General features: G+C 39.7%; 1 protein-coding gene across 1 annotated transcript in view; it reads right to left on the reverse strand.

Annotated features, from left to right (window-relative positions):
* Nucleotides 1-1,802: 1,802 nt before the first annotated feature.
* LOC124600108 (twinfilin) overlaps nt 1,803-17,028 on the reverse strand; it is an 81,142-nt gene continuing 65,916 nt past the window's right edge. The window contains exon 8 of the mRNA XM_047136133.1: nt 1,803-2,367. Within this exon, the coding sequence (XP_046992089.1) occupies nt 2,215-2,367 (153 nt within the window). The 3' untranslated portion in view covers nt 1,803-2,214. The remainder of the gene's footprint in view (nt 2,368-17,028) is intronic.

The following is a 17,028-nucleotide window of genomic DNA, read 5'->3' on the forward strand; positions in this document are numbered from 1 at the left end:
TCTGTCCACCTCTTTTTATGTTGCATTTCCTTGATGTGCTGGCAACACTTGAGAACTTCCCCTGTTGTGACAAACTTGGCCAGATGAGCTTGGTAAGTGTCTTTTGTGACTCCTTTCAGCAAATGTGAGATTTTCTCAGCTTGTCATTTTTGGATTCACAATGTGGCAAGGGGCAAAACATTCTGTATATAAGACTGTCATTTTTACCATGGCACCACGCCCTGTACTTCAGTTCTTGCGCTTAAGTGGATTTTCTGCTGGTTATCAGCAAATGTTGTCTTCAGTTTGGCCTGGAATTTCTCCTAGCTATCGGGGCTTCTCTTTGTTGTTCTTGAATCAATGCTGGTCTGTGCTGTTCACGTCCAAGTACACATTTTCCACATGTACAATTTCATCCATCATGATCACAGGTTCTGGAAAACACTGGTGGAGGCTTGATGTGCAGGAGGCTTGCTACTGTTTTGGAATCCACTGGTCTACCAAATATGAAGACCTTGGGAAAGACGTACTGCTTGTATTCCAGTACCTGTCCGTTAGGGAGGAACCAGTGATTTACATATTTTGAACTATTCAGCATCTCCTCCAAGCAATATCACATTATGGCCACAATCAAATCCAGAAGAAGGACCATCAATGAATATTTCAGAATATTATAAAAAGAAATTCCGAGAACCTTCTAGAAATGGCAAATACTAAACAACAAATATTTGCTGGAAATCAGATTTGAACTGGTCATTCATAGTACACCAGCCAACGAAAGTGGTACTCTACATTGCATGCAGCACAGCTCTCAGCAATATGGTTTTATCAAAACCAAGCATCCACTGTTCCCTGCCAACAGACCACCTACAATATCTGTACAGTACTTTGACAGTCATCTTTTTGTTCATAATTTGTTGAAATGGTAGATTAAATCTATATGGTTAATATGAATGGAATGTGGACCTATGATTTATATGGCCTTTGCTGTAGCAATGAGTTATCTCAATGCATCTCAAAGCCCAGCAGTCCCTTTCAACTGACTTTTTAATATTTCAACTATTTTTTAAACTATTTTTCAACTATATTTTTTTTAAATGCCTGCAGAGTAAATGAGCATAGACAGAATAAAACATTGTTTAGCAAGTAAAACTTCACTAAATGTACAAATCATGCAGTTTTTACATCAATTTGTCTAGTCAAGATAACTTCAAAAGTAATGCAATGTGAGGAACAATGAAAGTAACCTACATTAACATTTTGTATAAATATACCACCTGATTGAACAAGCCAATATTTTTCCTCATTTTTATCTAGTTTTTCCATTTGAGAACTACTGCCCTTATGTTTTACAAAAATAACACTTAATAATGAAAGGAAGCCCAAGAAAGTGGAGTGTGGGCCTCGCGATGAGGACAGCACTGTGGCATGGTGTTTTTCAGTTATTTTTGTAGTACATTCCACCTGAATTAATTCTAAAATGCCCCATTCTCCTTCCAAGACACATGCTTCCCTTGAATGGGTGTATCTATGAAAAATCCAGTGCAGCACCAGCATGAAATGGAGTGAACTTCAAAAGTACATTATGAACCCAAGCTTTGACAGCATTCTTGTATTTCCAATTTTCTCTTATCTCTGTACACTTTCTAATAAAGAACAGTTACTTCCTAAAAATGTTTCTGAACAAAAGAAATGATACAATAATGCAATGAATCACAATAAAATCATGCAATGGATCATACCAAATATTTTATAATGAAAGGATATTTTTTCTTCAGAAACAGTTTTATTTTGAATAAAGCAGAAGCTACAATATAATAAATATAACTTTTTGCCTATCTTTAAAGACTGATAAAATATTTATAAAGAAAGTTTAAAAGCTTAAATATTTACATAATAAATAAGGTACCACTATTATATTTTTTTCAGTATTAACGTACTGATGTTCCCATAAGGAGAATAATTGCAATCATAATTTACTTTAGTGCCTTCTGAATAATATCACAGAAATATATGCATCATTACATTCACACACACAAATATTTTATACGTAATCAGCTTGTTACATTATCAAAAATACTGTTCACAGAAAAAAATATTTTTTCAAGGCTTTTCCGCAAATATTAGCATGATAGTTTTGAAGCAGTTCGACCATGTCAACTTTCACACTTCATGTGGTCCAGCAGAACCATCACTTCCTGACAGGCAGCATAACCATGCTGCCCGATGTGAATGTTACTCAGCTTGCTGGGTTCGAGTTAATCTCTTAGCTCCACGATTTGGTGGGCCCTTTGGTTTTGCAAATTTTGGCTGGTGAAGATTTGTTTTTGGATGAATCGCATCATACAACGCAGCTTCTGTGAGCTCATCCCCACCATCTATTTCCATCTGAAATTGAAATTTCAACATGTATTTCCAGAACACTTTCCTTAACAGTTATGCTTCTGGTCACGTACAATACTTGGAGGAGGTCCCCCCCCCCCCCCCCCCCCCCCCACACACACACACAAGTGACTGAGGCCACATTTCTATTCCCTGGTGCAATAAAACCATCAGCTCCAAAAAAATTATAACTAGGGACATAAAATTTTGAGTGAACAATAACGTGAAATTAGAGTGTTAATGGAATGCTGATAATGAAAAATTGGCAGGTTTATGGCACACTGATAATACAAAATTTGTAGATTTTATGAAATAATGCAAAATTAAACATTTTCCCTGTACTGTGATATAGTATCATAAATCTGAGGACAGCAGTTCACTAATACTGATAAATGATAGATATTTAATGTTGAAACTGGTTGTTGACTTTTAATGCCAAGGACACTCGTTCAGCTGTCATCACAAACATCATTCACAAAACAGTAAAAATATTGCATTAATATCAAAAAAAAAACATTCTCAGTGTTCTACAGGACATTATTAGTTGTTCCTATGATGTGCTGAGGTACAAGCAAACAGAGAAGGCGCTATGTTGATTTATGTGTTTGCAGAGAGAAAGTGCTGCATCTGGTAGCTTTTGTATTTACATTTGTGTAATATGAAAGCAAAAAGTTTAATTAATTATTAATAATATAATGTAAATGGATAGATAAAAGAATCTACTCACCAAGCGGTGGCAGGGGAACATGCACACAAAAGGATTTAACGTTTACAAGCTATCGGAACCAATGGTTCCTCCTTTGGCAGAATAGTTGAAGGGGAGGAAGAGGGGTGAAGGAAAAGTACTGGAGATGTTTAGGGAAAGGGGTACAGTTCAGGAAAGTCACCCAGAACCCTGGGTCAGGGGAGACTTACTGGACGGGAAGAGAAGGAATGTATGTTCCTTTTGCCATAAACTAACTGAATGTGGTGTGTAATACAAATAAATACAATGTAGTTGATATGTTGAAAATGAAAATATATCTAACTTTGAAAAGCAAAAATACAGTGCTTGCAAAATAACCTGTCAAAAAGAACACCAAAATTTGTGAAAAATAACATCAAAGTTGGTAAAAAAATATAGGAATTTTCAATAAAACATGATTTTTCTCTGTCTCTCATTATACAGAATCTAACTTACAATATTATTAATTCAGCATTCAGAATTCTGTAAAGAGCGTTACATTATTCTGTGTATATTATTCTCGTGCGCACATTTATGGAGATCAGTAATTCCTCGGCTAATCAATTGCTGAAACATGGAGGAATGAATAAATGACTAAATAAAGCACTCATGAACTCAAGGATTGGTTTGGTTGGTTTTACATCACAATACTTTATTACCAGGCCCAGTTCTATGGGACAAGATATTCCCTTGTTCCCTGATCCACCAGACTAGTTACTGGCATTATACAACACAGTTTATGGTACAATCCTATTCACAGTAAACCATGGCATTTTTCATGGTCTCAGAGATAAAATGGTGAAGTGATAGAAACAAGCCAAAGATTAATTTAGGATTGAACCAAAGTATAATCATTTGGCTAATGGAATATAAATTTTGCAACGTGACTGCTAAAACTTGACAGACCAATGATATGTCACATGTGCACACTAGCAAATTTACACACACACACACACACACACACACACGCACGCACGCACGCACGCACGCACGCACGCACAAAAATGCCACAACTAGGCCAGATACGTCCATTCCTTGGTTTTCCTCTAACAGATTCTGTGGCTCTGATATACTGAACACAAGATTTTGTACTAGTGTTTCTACAGCGTACACCATGCTTACTTGAGCTTGTTTGATATTGAAACACAACTCGTAAAACCTTTATAGCTTCTCCAGCATTAGGAGGCAAAATGTTAGGTATGCCTTAGTTAACTGCTTATGCCACACAACAAAACCACCAAGAACATAAATACTCGCCCTGAAGGCCTTCACTGTATGATCTTTCTGAAATGATCAGCAACTTTTTCCTGGATAGTGTATTTGAGGAAATAGTAATTAATACTTCTGTACTTCCATCATCTCCATTTCAACAGGTCTTCTGATCTTTTTCTTTTAAATGTTTGGAAGTGGATTTGAAAGACTGAAGGAGAAGCACTACTTTACTTTCACACTCTTGTGCCAAAGACCAAATTATTTTCAGTTATGTAGTTCGAATATTTTGCATACAGATGCCTCTTTCTCAAGAGAGAATCAAACTTTTTCCTGTATCATGGGAGTTTCTCAATGATTCAATTGATTGTGAGCATGTAATAAGTTCACAGAACATGGGCACAGCAGCTGCAATCCACAAAGTCATTTCTTTTCTACAACTACTGAAAGATATTTATCTAATTGTTTACGGCTCAAAGCAGGAATTGTTCTAATCACACTGGGCTCAAACCAAATACCAGCTTCTGTCAACAAAAGTTCATGAAGATCGAAGGAATATTTTGCGTATTACTGACACAGTGTTCATTTCAGATAGGTCTGATTGCTGCACTGAAGTTTTGAAATCCCTGGACTCTGCAGTTGTAGGAATGGAACTGACAGCACATTGCACTGCGATTCTCAGAGAAATGTCTTCAAATCAGACAGTAAAAAAATACAAAAAAAATCATTTGTTGGGAAACTTTATGACTCATTTATAATTCTTGCAATTAAAATTTTCAAGTTTGTCTTTCTGTTCTAAATGAATTTACTGATATGCAGAGTGATGGAAATTGCAACGTTTGTGACATCTGCAGTCTCCAACTACCTAATAAACTGACTTTAATGGATAAATATCAGAAAATATTTTGGAGAGCTCTCAATTAGGATATGCAGTTCAACTGGAAACATGCAGCAAAAATGACCAAACAAAAATTGTGCAAGAAAAGTTTCTCAAAATAGTTCTTGAGTGATGTTTTCTCCCCTGTCTGATGAAATTATTGGCATGAAATACAACAAAAAAATCTATGAGTCAGATTTTCCAAGTAGACCAATAGAGAATATTGTGACTGTGTATTGCTAACCAGACAACTAACTAGTGGAAAATCAAAAGTACTTTGTTTGAAGTTTTATCAACAGTTCTAAAAGTTGTTTACCACCCTTGGAGAGCTCATAGTTACAGTTCTGTCATAATTCCAGGACAGCATGAAACAATATAAAGTATATAACAATTCTTCATGGCAACACACTTCAAGCTGCATAGGTGGGGGACAAGGGGACACAGCCCAACTAATTCAGTGCTAATGAACAAAACACGTTTAAATGGCTATCTCAAGCAAATCGAGAAAGAGAGTGACTAAAAAGATGTTACTTTTGACACAATACAATGTTCTGGTTTATAAGCACCAAAGAAAACCTCTGAATATTATAATGAAATCTGAAGAAGTCTTCAACATAGACCTCTCTGCACAAAGACACCTGACAAGCAGAATAAACAGTGTAGCAGCCGATCTTAACATTAAATAACTACTTTTCGAAACAGCACTGCACACTGAGGTGGCCAATATTTTTGTAAAAGCCATTCAAAAAGAATGAACAAGTATTACTCCAGAAGAAAGATGCTCACATTGCCAAAAGCATATCCAGAGTGTAAAACAAGGCATTGCCTTTTCGTTTTGTGCCAAAAATTAAAAAAAGTCTTTTAAGTTTAGTAGCTTTTGCCAATGACATCGTGATCTTATGCAACTTCATAGAAAACACTAGGATCCAATTCAACCTGTTAAAGGAAACTTCAAAACACAGTGCAGTTTGGCCAAATTGCCTAAACACAGTTAAGGGATTTTTATTTACAAAACAAATAGTTTAGGGATTCTGTGAAAAGTTTTTATTTCAAAGGTACCAGGCATATCTTTCAAACACTATCCCAGCACCAGTTCCACAGTGCCTACAAACCACAGAGCTACCATCACGCCAAATTTTGCTTGATGGTTAATGAAGTAGACAACATGATTCAGCACCTCCCTTCTGATGTTTACCAATCCTACTCCATATCCTGTGCAACACACTGTCTTATGGATGTTGTTTTTGTGGTCATCATTCTGAAGACTGCTTTGATGTCCTCCTCTATGCTAGTCTACTCTGTGCAAGCCTCTTTATCTCTGCAACCTACATACATTTTAACCGGCTAAATGTATTCAAGCCTTGGTCTACCTCTATAATTTTTACTTCCACACACTTCCTTTCTTTACCACTTTGACAATTCCTTGATGCCTCAGGATGTGTCTTATCAACCGATCCCTCCTTTTCGTCAAGTTGTGCAATTTTTTTCTATTTCAATTCTGTACTTCTTGACCAGCTATTTGATCTACCCATCTAATCCTCAGCATTCTTCTGTTTCACCGCTATTCAAAAGCTTCTATTCTCATTTTGTCTTAACTGTTTTTTGTTCACTCTTCCATTTCCCTACAAGATTACACTCTAGACAAATACCTCCAGAAAAAGACTTCCTAGCATCTAAATTTACATATTTTGATAAATTTCTCTTCTTCAGAAATATTTTTCTTGCTATTGCCAGTCTGCATTTTTCATCCTTTCCACTTCGGCCATTGTTATTTTGTTGTCTTAATAGCAAAACTCACCTACTTCTTTTAGTGTCTCATTTCTCCATCTATTTATATCAACACCACCAGATGTAATTAGACTAGATTCAATTTCCCCTGATTTACTTTTGATGGTGTTCACCTTATAACACTGTCCATTCTGACAACTGATCTGTAACTGCTGCCCGCTTTCTCCAGAAGTTGTAGATAACCTTTCGTGCTCTGTGTATTATTTCTGCTGACTTCAGAATTTCAGAATTTATTCCAGGTAACATTGTCAAAACTTTATCTAAACTTACAAGTGTTGTAAAACCTAGGTTTACCATTCTTCAGACAATCTTAAAAGCCGCAGTACTGCCTTGCACATTCCCACATTTCTCCCGAATCCAGACAGATCTTCCCCAGGTCAGCTCCTGTCAGTTTTTCCATTCTTTCATAAATAGTTCTAGTGAATGTTACGAAACCACGATTTACCAAACTGATGGTTTAATAATAACTGTATGTCAGCACCTGCCTTCTTTAGAATCAAAATTACTACACTGTTCTTCAAGTCTGAGAGTATTTAATCTGTTCTGAATTCCCTTGCATGTCCACCTAGGTTAATCTCCTTGGTGGGAAGATTGGAAAACAGTCCTCTCAGTCTCATGATGCCAACTAAGAAGCTAATTGAATGAGAAGTTAATGGCTCCTAATTTTGGGAAGCTGACAATATCCATGAGAGCTGTGTGCTGACCACATGCTTCTCCACAGCCCATGAAAGTTATGCCAATAGCAGAGGATTACATGGCAGACAGCCAGGACTGAATGGTACATCAGGGTCAGAGTGTGGAGCTCATCATAAATCTTGTATATTAGGTAAAATAGTTTTGTCAGGTCTGGCTCTCTGAAGGATTTCAATAACTCACAAGAATGTCATCAACTCCAAGGGCCTTATTTTGACTTAGTTCTTTCATTGATCTGTCAAATTCTCACCATGCTATCTTTTAAGAAAACAGAAGTAATGGCGAACATGAAAGTTACCCCAGCAGAACTCCCAAGGTCGGTGATTGTAATGAAGGGGATGCCTAAATATATGGGCTATCTCCTCATATGATTTCTCAACAACCAGCTTAAGAGACTTACCCTTCATGAAAAGGAAAAACATCACAGCTGACAAAATGTCCCAGTCCTTAAGCTCATATCAACTATGCTACTGTATGAAGTCCAGAGAGTTAGATATGCGGTATCCTTATTTCCTAATGTATGTATTGAGAATACTCTACAGGTATGGCATAGTGATTTGTCAGTTGGATTGGGATGTTGAGCTCAGCAGCGCACTTGGTGCTATTTGAGTGGAGTCAGCTGTGTGCTTGAAGAGTATGCTATGCATAGGCACCGGGTTTCACCCTCTTCTTTCACTTCATCCATAAAAACACAAACCCAACATTATACACTGTACAAGCACTCATCACAGTCCATCTACACGACACAGGTACACATCTGACACTTCAAAACAGGTCGCAGCAAGGCAATGGAAAACCATCTCAACAAGAACCTTGCCCACAGAGATGCAGGATTCCTGCATCTACACCGTACACTCATTCACTGTATATGTGACTACATTATGATTATATACATCTTGGCAGTGACGGTGCTTTTGTATGAACTTGCTGGTAAATTCTTTCAGAATGTTAGAAGCTCTGAAATGTGTCAGTATTTCATATTTAGATGTTCTGTCAAATCCTCCTGTTGTCTTCTATGGGCAAGATTGGCTAGCATGCATTCAATCTTTTCCACACAACACTCTTTCAGTATCCATACAATTGTGTTGCCTTTATCTGTCTTTCAGTATTATCATTGTTCTCTGATGTTGCAAAGCTGCACATTATTATCTTGAGAGATGATGTTTATCACCAGTCATGGTGTCTATCAATACAACATCTCCAGTCTGATCTCCTTAGCCTCTCTACAATCCACTCCTGAAGTGCCCCATTCCACCGAACTGATGAGTCCATGGATGGGTGCACGCAGCCATCGACACTGGAACGCAGCTGAGATCATTGCAGTGTAGTTCCTTAGCAGTCCAGGAGCAACTGCTCCAGCCTCCTGGTATTAGTGCACCTGGTGACAATAATTCCGTCTATATTTCAAATAAATGATATGAATATAATAGAGGGAAACATTCCACATGGGAAAAATATATCTAAAAACAAAGATGATGTGACTTACCAAATGAAAGTGCTGGCAGGTCGATAGACACACAAACAAACAAACACAAACATATACACAAAATTCAAGCTTTCGCAACAAACGGTTGCTTCATCAGGAAAGAGGGAAGGAGAGGGAAAGACGAAAGGATGTGGGTTTTAAGGGAGAGGGTAAGGAGTCATTCCAATCCCGGGAGCGGAAAGACTTACCTTAGGGGGGAAAAAAGGACAGATATACACTTGCACACTGGAGGTAGGTGTGTGTGTGTGTGTGTGTGTGTGTGTGTGTGTGTGTGTGTGTGTGTGTGCGCGCGAGTGTATATCCGTCCTTTTTTCCCCCTAAGGTAAGTCTTTCCGCTCCCGGGATTGGAATGACTCCTTACCCTCTCCCTTAAAACCCACATCCTTTCGTCTTTCCCTCTCCTTCCCTCTTTCCTGATGAAGCAACCGTTTGTTGCGAAAGCTTGAATTTTGTGTGTATGTTTGTGTTTGTTTGTGTGTCTATCGACCTGCCAGCACTTTCGTTTGGTAAGTCACATCATCTTTGTTTTTAGATATATATTTCAAATAATGTGTACATCTGCTATGACCAAATGGCCAGTCACCGAATAACTTCTTGTTCATTATACAAACTGGAAAAACTGAAGAATCACTGTTGAAATGTCCAAGTCTTTCATAATTTCTTGTGACTTTCAGAATCCTCCAATATTCCCTAGAATTTTCACAGCAAAGTCGAATACTCTGCAAATTTTGGAATTTTCAGAAAATTTGCCACCCCAGGTAGTGCAAATAATTTAATAAGAAAGAAGTATCTGACCATCAATGGTTATTGAATATACCAAGCTTCATTAGGAAATATAGTATCGGGGAACGATATCAGTACTCACAGGAAAGTTTAACTGATGTCTGAAATTGGATCTCACCTATAAGCAACTGCACATAAACCAAGGGACATAAAAATGTACGTGCACACCAAATTTTAACAGTGAAAAACACTGTTGGCTGAATCTACAGCCATGGACAACTATCTCATGAAGCGAGAAATCACTTTCCCTGTTGTGGCATTTTGACAAATGTGCATAATTTCGGCAAACTGTAGTGCATCGTACTTATGAAGAAGTGTGGAAGACCTGGGCTTGATTTTCTTGATTTGTCTTCACCAGCTGCTGAAGCATTTCAGGCAATTTGGTGCATTTGTACTACAATAACAATCTGGAAAGGGTCTTTTCTTTCCTTATATGATAGTACCTCCCCACGAGTTAATTAATAGCCAAAATTCAGTCATTTTATGAATCTGAAATAAATCAAATCAAATTACCAGTTCAGAGACCACATTTCAGACTGTAGTGGTTAATAAAAAAGAAAAAGAGAAGAAAAGAAAAGGTTGAAAATGTGGGAAGAAATGGTGAATAAAAAGGGGTTTTAAAATCGTTAATGACCGTGAAAAAGGGAAAGAATGAAATGCAAATCGGACTTCGTATTACAGAAAAGCTATCGGACTTTGTGATTCGGAAAAGCTATTGTTGGGGTGGTCCTTGTGGCGTTTCTGAGCAAAAGTCAAACCAATTTCCACTACAAAATTATTTGAAAGAGAACAGAGAATAACAAAATGTGATTAACAGGGGGTAATGGCGTAGATAAGAGTTCATTCATTACCAAGTTAATATGTCTTCTCTCATGCAACGTTCAGGTCTTGTTCTCCAACAATCTCCTGCTTCATTTCTGCATGAAAAAGTTGTAGCTGCTCCAAAATCTTGCAGTAAATTTCATCGTCCAGGAATTACTAACGTCTACGAGTCAAAACCATCTTGATATTGAATGCAATGTATTTTACGGCTGCTTCCATCCTCCAAATTTCATACAAGCTTCCACAATACAATATGTCTGCACATCAATAAGTTTTTACGTCTTAATCAGACCAAGACTAACGAATAAGTTTTTACGTCTGAATCATACCAAGACTAGCGAATAAGTGAAGTTAAGCTTCCGCTCTCATGAGACAACAGCGGGTAGAAAACAAAAAGAATTTCCATTTTTGTACCTTCATTTTATTATAAATATTTTCTCTGCTGTCGAGCACTCATACAGCTCCGATGGTATAATTTATATCTGAGGGAACGAGTGTAGCACGGCGAAATTCAAAGTCCCGCTACTAGACTAACTGAGCATCTCTACAATGAAGTGTGGTGTCAGATGATGGGCTGATAAGGCAGAATTGATCAAGTTATTTAGGCTCTTGCACATTGGTTTTATGTAAACCAATAAACTACAAAGAAATCTTTGATAGCCATTCCATTAAATGCAGCAACATACATCAATACACTAATGAAGAATAAGATACTAATTTTCCTGCAGTGTACACTGCTGGCTATTAAAACTGCAACACCAGAAAGGATAAATAACAGAATTTTATTTATTGTGTGTATATAAATGGTTTAAAAAATACATTATTGAATTTGTAGATGATTTGGGGCATACAGGGTGCAAATTCAGTAACACAACTGCCACCTCCTGCAGCAACTGTGCATCAAATTGAACCAAGCTCTGATGACACATATGGGTACATCATTCCATTTTAACTATAGGCCAGCGTTCATCTACTGTGGCAGCTGATGAGTGGTGATGTGCCAGTCTCTCAGCAAAACATGAGCAGATGTTTTCAATGAATGAGGCACTTTAAGGCCATGTTAGCCAAGGTAGCTGTTAAATGCCCTCTGTATTAATGTAGGTCACAACAAAATGGGACACTGTGTAGTCTTATATTGTCTTGTTGAAAGATAACACCAAGGAAGGCTCAAAGACAGGCACAGCCACCAGCATATGTCATACCCACTGTCCAAATTATTGGTTATGAGAACCAAAAATTATCATGTTGCATACCCAAAGACATCCCATATTATGATGCTAGGTGTTGGGCCCCATACGACAATGACAAATGCAATCTAGCATTGTTAGTTCTTGGAGCATGCACAAACAGATACATTTATCAGCCAGGCCACCTACCTGTTATTAATATAAAGCTGCCCAGGTGATAGCAGTGTCATCTGGCAAGGAATAGCTGCTAGCCAGACACACAGATGGCGCATGTAGTATCAGTGAGCATGCGGCCCATGTGTAAATGAGAAAGGCGCATGTTTTATCTGAGATTGACTGAACGCAGATTGTGATGGCCTGAAGGCTCGGCATGAGCATTTTGGAAACTGTACAACTTGTCACGTGTTCAAGGACTGCTGTCGTGAGTGCCTTCAACACATGGCGAAACCAAGATGAAACCATGTCCAGAGTTTATAGTGTTGGGCTGCCACCCATCATTACAGATGTTGGACATCATAGGCTGGGCAGGCTTTGTAAACCAGAACAGGCAATGAACTGTAACGGAACTGACATCAGGCATTAATGCTAGGCGAAGTACAAATGTGTCTGAACACACAGTGCACTGAACACACCTAGTGATGGTCCTCCACTGCCAATGACCCATGCATGTGCCAATGTTAACACCACGACATTAGCAACTATGACTGAAATGGGCACGTGACCATCAGCATCGGATGTTGGCGCACTGGCAGAGTGTTGCACGATCTGATGAATCCTGATACTTTCTTCATCATGCCGATGGGAGGGTGCGAGCCTGTCATCTTATGGGGAAACAGCTCCTTGACATCTTACTGCAGATGGAGACATGCTGGTGGCAGCTCCATTACGCACTGGGGAATATTCACGTGGCCATCCATGGGTTCAGTGGAGCTTGTGCAAGGCACCATAAAGGCCAAGCAGTATTGTACATGGTTCCACACCACATACTCACTTAAATAATGACCATGTTTCCCAATGACAGTGTCGTTTTCCAGCACGATAATGTGTCATGTCACAAGGCCCGGAGCGTAATGGATTGGTTCAAAGAAGATCCAATTGATGTGCTGGCCCCCCAACTTGCCAGATCTGAACCTGATCGAACACATCCGGCATTTGACTGAACATGGCACCAAAACTCCTAGACCTCTTCCCGCAATTTAGATCACTTGTGTGTGCAGATGTGATGCCAACGCCCTCCACCAACCTACCAAGGCCTCACTGGTTCCATGCCATAACATGTCACTATTGTTATCCGTGCCAAAGGCAGTCATTCCGGCTATTAGGTAGGTGATCACAATGTAGTGGCTGATCAGTGCACTTTCATAAAGATGCTGTACACAGTATTGGGTTTGTCTTAAGACATTGTTCATTGCTGTATCGTGTTGTCATTAGTGTGAAACTGCTGACATGCCTCGTTCTGCTGCCATGTCAAGCGAAGCCACAAATGGTTGCCATGGTGACAGTCTACAGGACTCAAGACTTCATCACAATGCCTGTGTGGGTGATTGTCTCACTGCAAACTGAGCAAACAATATGTCTGTTCTCTCGGGTGCTAGTAATGTGGGGCCTTAAAGATCCTGCAATATGCTGTGTATATGGCCCTCCTGAAACCAATGATTCCATATGCACATGAGCCTGACCAACGCAAGCACTCTCACATTAACAAATTGCAGTCCCGATAGTCCACAATCCTGCTGTATCTAATACCAACATATACTGATAGACATTTATCCTCCTTACACACATGATGATCTCTCAAAAGTCTCGACATTAAAATGTAGTTTCCGAATGAGAAACATCCTGCATAATCATTCTTTATAGAGAGTGCCCCAGTATTCAGGGATATGACAGGGCAATCAGTCAAAGCAGAGCTAGAGGGCATGTGTTTTATGATAGCGAAGATGAACAAGGGCTCATAGCTCTTAAAGGCATGCATTTTGGAGCCCACATGTTCTAGAGAACTTTTTCTTGTTTTGGTTCATACCACCACCTCTTAAAATATGGAAAGCAAAGAGCTTGTAGTCGAAGAGACTTGTTTCACAGTACTGAAGAAGTAGTGCTCATAGCTCTGCAATCTCAAATCCAGGAGAGATTGCAAATCAAAATTAACATTTCACACTGTGATAAAATGTGAATGCACTTATTAGACTGAAACGGAGGGTAAATTACCTTTCCTTGACGTCTTGGTCAAGAGAAGGGCTGACGGCACCCTAGGTCATGGGGTGTATCGGAAGGCTACGCACACTGATCTGTATTTGCATGCAGACAGCTGCCACCACCCTTCACAGAGGAATGGGGTACTTAAAACTCTAGTACATAGGGCGCGCACTATCTCTGACGCAGAGAGTCTACCCCAGGAATTGGAACATCTGAGAACTGTATTTCGAAAAAATGGGTACTCAGAGTGGCAGATTCAACGTGCTCTCCGCCCAACCACTGCAGCACAACCTGTTGAGATGGATGAAGTCACGAGGGAGGAGGTAGGCACTGCATTTATTCCATACACAGGCGCACTCTCGGGAAAAATCGCCCGCATTCTGAAGAAACACCGGGTCGGAACTGTGTTTTGTCCTCCAAATAAAACTCGTGCACTGGTGGGGAGCGCCAAAGATGACCTCGGTTTGAGGAAGGCCGACGTGTACCAGATTCCGTGTCAATGTGGCAAGTCGTATATTGGTCAGACGATGCGTACCGTCGAGGATCGATGCCGTGAACACCAGAGGCACACTCGACTGATGTACCCGAGCAAGTCGGCGGTCGCTGAACATTGTTTGTCGGAAAATCACGCCATGGAGTATGACCGCACGAGGATTCTGGTACAGACGTCGAGATACTGGGACAGCGTTGTTAGAAAGGCCATCGAAATTCGCACCAATGACGACCTCATAAACCGTGACTGTGGCTATAATCTTAGCAAGGCTTGGGAACCAGCGATCGGGTTAATCAAGAGTAAATCGAGCAGACGTATAATTGTGACGACCACGGCGGACAGAGCCATCACACCGACGTCATCTCAGACACCGTCGCAATCTGTTCCACCGCGCGACCGTGGCGCTGGGCGCGGACGGCGGAGGGAGCGCGCCGCAGGCGGAGGGTATTTAAATCGGCCGCCGCCGCGACCGAACCCAGTTCCCTCTGAGCAGCCATAGCGTACGGATCTCCGTGCCGGCACGTTCACAGGAGCTCAGTCCGTCAGTTCACCTGATGATGGCGACATGTTTGATCGCCGAAATATTGTGCCCGTTGGACACTATAGACCGGCAGCATACCCGTGGATATTTTGATCACTTATTAGATATTACAAGTGGTAACCCTCCATCTCTCTCTTTCTCAATTATGCATATTCAACAAATGTCATACGAGCAAAGTGAGTTTGCAAGAGAACAGTACACACATTCTTTACTAAAAGTGGCCACATTGCCTCCATGACACTTTAAAAAAAGTGGTCAGTAACTCTAGAATGATATGCTCGGGCATAACTTCCTAAGATTTTTGAAAGAATCTAGAAGAACCAGCCATAAATGAGCTTGTGCTAGACTTGGTTCCACCAAAAGGCATCTCTTCCCAAGATTAGGTGTCTAATCTCTTCTCAAAAACGAAAAAAAGAATGTTAAGGAAACATTAATTCAGGTTGAATAACAATCTGAAAGAAAACTGACTGCATTCTTTTAAAACCAACCACCCAGGCAATCATCTCATGTGTGTTATGGAAACCATAGAAACAGAAAGGATGGATTGCAAAATGGGATTTGAAAACCATTCCTTACTGACCATCTAGAGCCTTTAAGCACTATGCTTAAGCATCTAGTACAAAACAGAAATAGAGCATTCTCTGTCATCATAGACTCTCAACAATCTCATCAAGGAGGCATCATGCAACCACTACTACATAGTTTTAGAGGTCACATTGGTCCACAAAACTTGAAAGGGGATACTTTGAAAATACATCAAAGCAACCTCCAAGAAAACTTTCAGATGACCCCCCATGGGTAATGATAAAGGGCATATCTCATTCCTACAAGGTCTGTTTAAAAAATTCTGGAACTTTGTCCACAAAATTTTTCTACACTTACCTTTTACTTATTATGCTTGGTCTCCTTCAAAATACTCTCCTTCACAATTGATACACTGCTCCCAATGGCGTTTCCACTTTTGGAAGTAGCCTTGGTAGCCTATTGCTGGATCACACAAAGCCCAGTCTGCGAATTTTCTTTTATCTCACCTATTGTTGCAAATCTTTGCCCTTTCAATGAGATTTTCAACTTCAGAAATATAAAAAGCCTACAGAGACCAGATCTGGAGAGTATGAAGGATGAGGCAGCACAGTAATTTCGTTTTTTTGTGCAATAGTCATGCACTGGATGAATATGCGGGTGCATTATCGTGATGCAAGCGCCATGAATTGTCTTGGCACATTTCAGGCTGTTTCCTTCTCACATTTTCTCGCAGGCATCTTAACACGTCCCAATAGTACCACTGATTCACAGTTTGTCCCTCTAGCATGAATCTACAATGAACTAATTCTTCAAAGTCAGCAAAAACTATTCTTCAAAGTCAGCAAAAACTATCAGCATGGTTTTGACTTTTGACCTGACCTGATGAGGTCTTTTTGGTCTTGGAGAACATTTTCTGACGATTGTGAAGTTTGAATCTTGGCCTCAACATCATATCCATAGACCCACATTTCATCACCAGTTATGATTCTCTTAAGGAACATGTCATTCTCATTTGCACAATCCAAAAGCTATTCACAGATTGCGAGTCGAATGATTTTCTGGTCTTGACCATTGAGCTGTGGGACAAACCTGGCGGCAACACAATGCATTCCAAGATTCTGTGTCAGGATTTAATGACATGATCCATAGATGTCGAAGGGCATCCTGAATGAGGGTCATCTGTAACTTCTGTCCAGCAATTTTTAAATCATGTGAACCATCCATAACACCGAGTACGACTTAAGGACTTATCACTGTAGGCTTCCTGCATTGTTTTGTGTGTCTCTGTAAAGGATTTCTTGAGTTTCATGCAAACTTTTATGCAGACGGTTGCTCCTCTAACT

Source organism: Schistocerca americana, chromosome 1 (assembly GCF_021461395.2).
Source record: "Schistocerca americana isolate TAMUIC-IGC-003095 chromosome 1, iqSchAmer2.1, whole genome shotgun sequence".
NCBI classification, from domain to species: domain Eukaryota; kingdom Metazoa; phylum Arthropoda; class Insecta; order Orthoptera; family Acrididae; genus Schistocerca; species Schistocerca americana.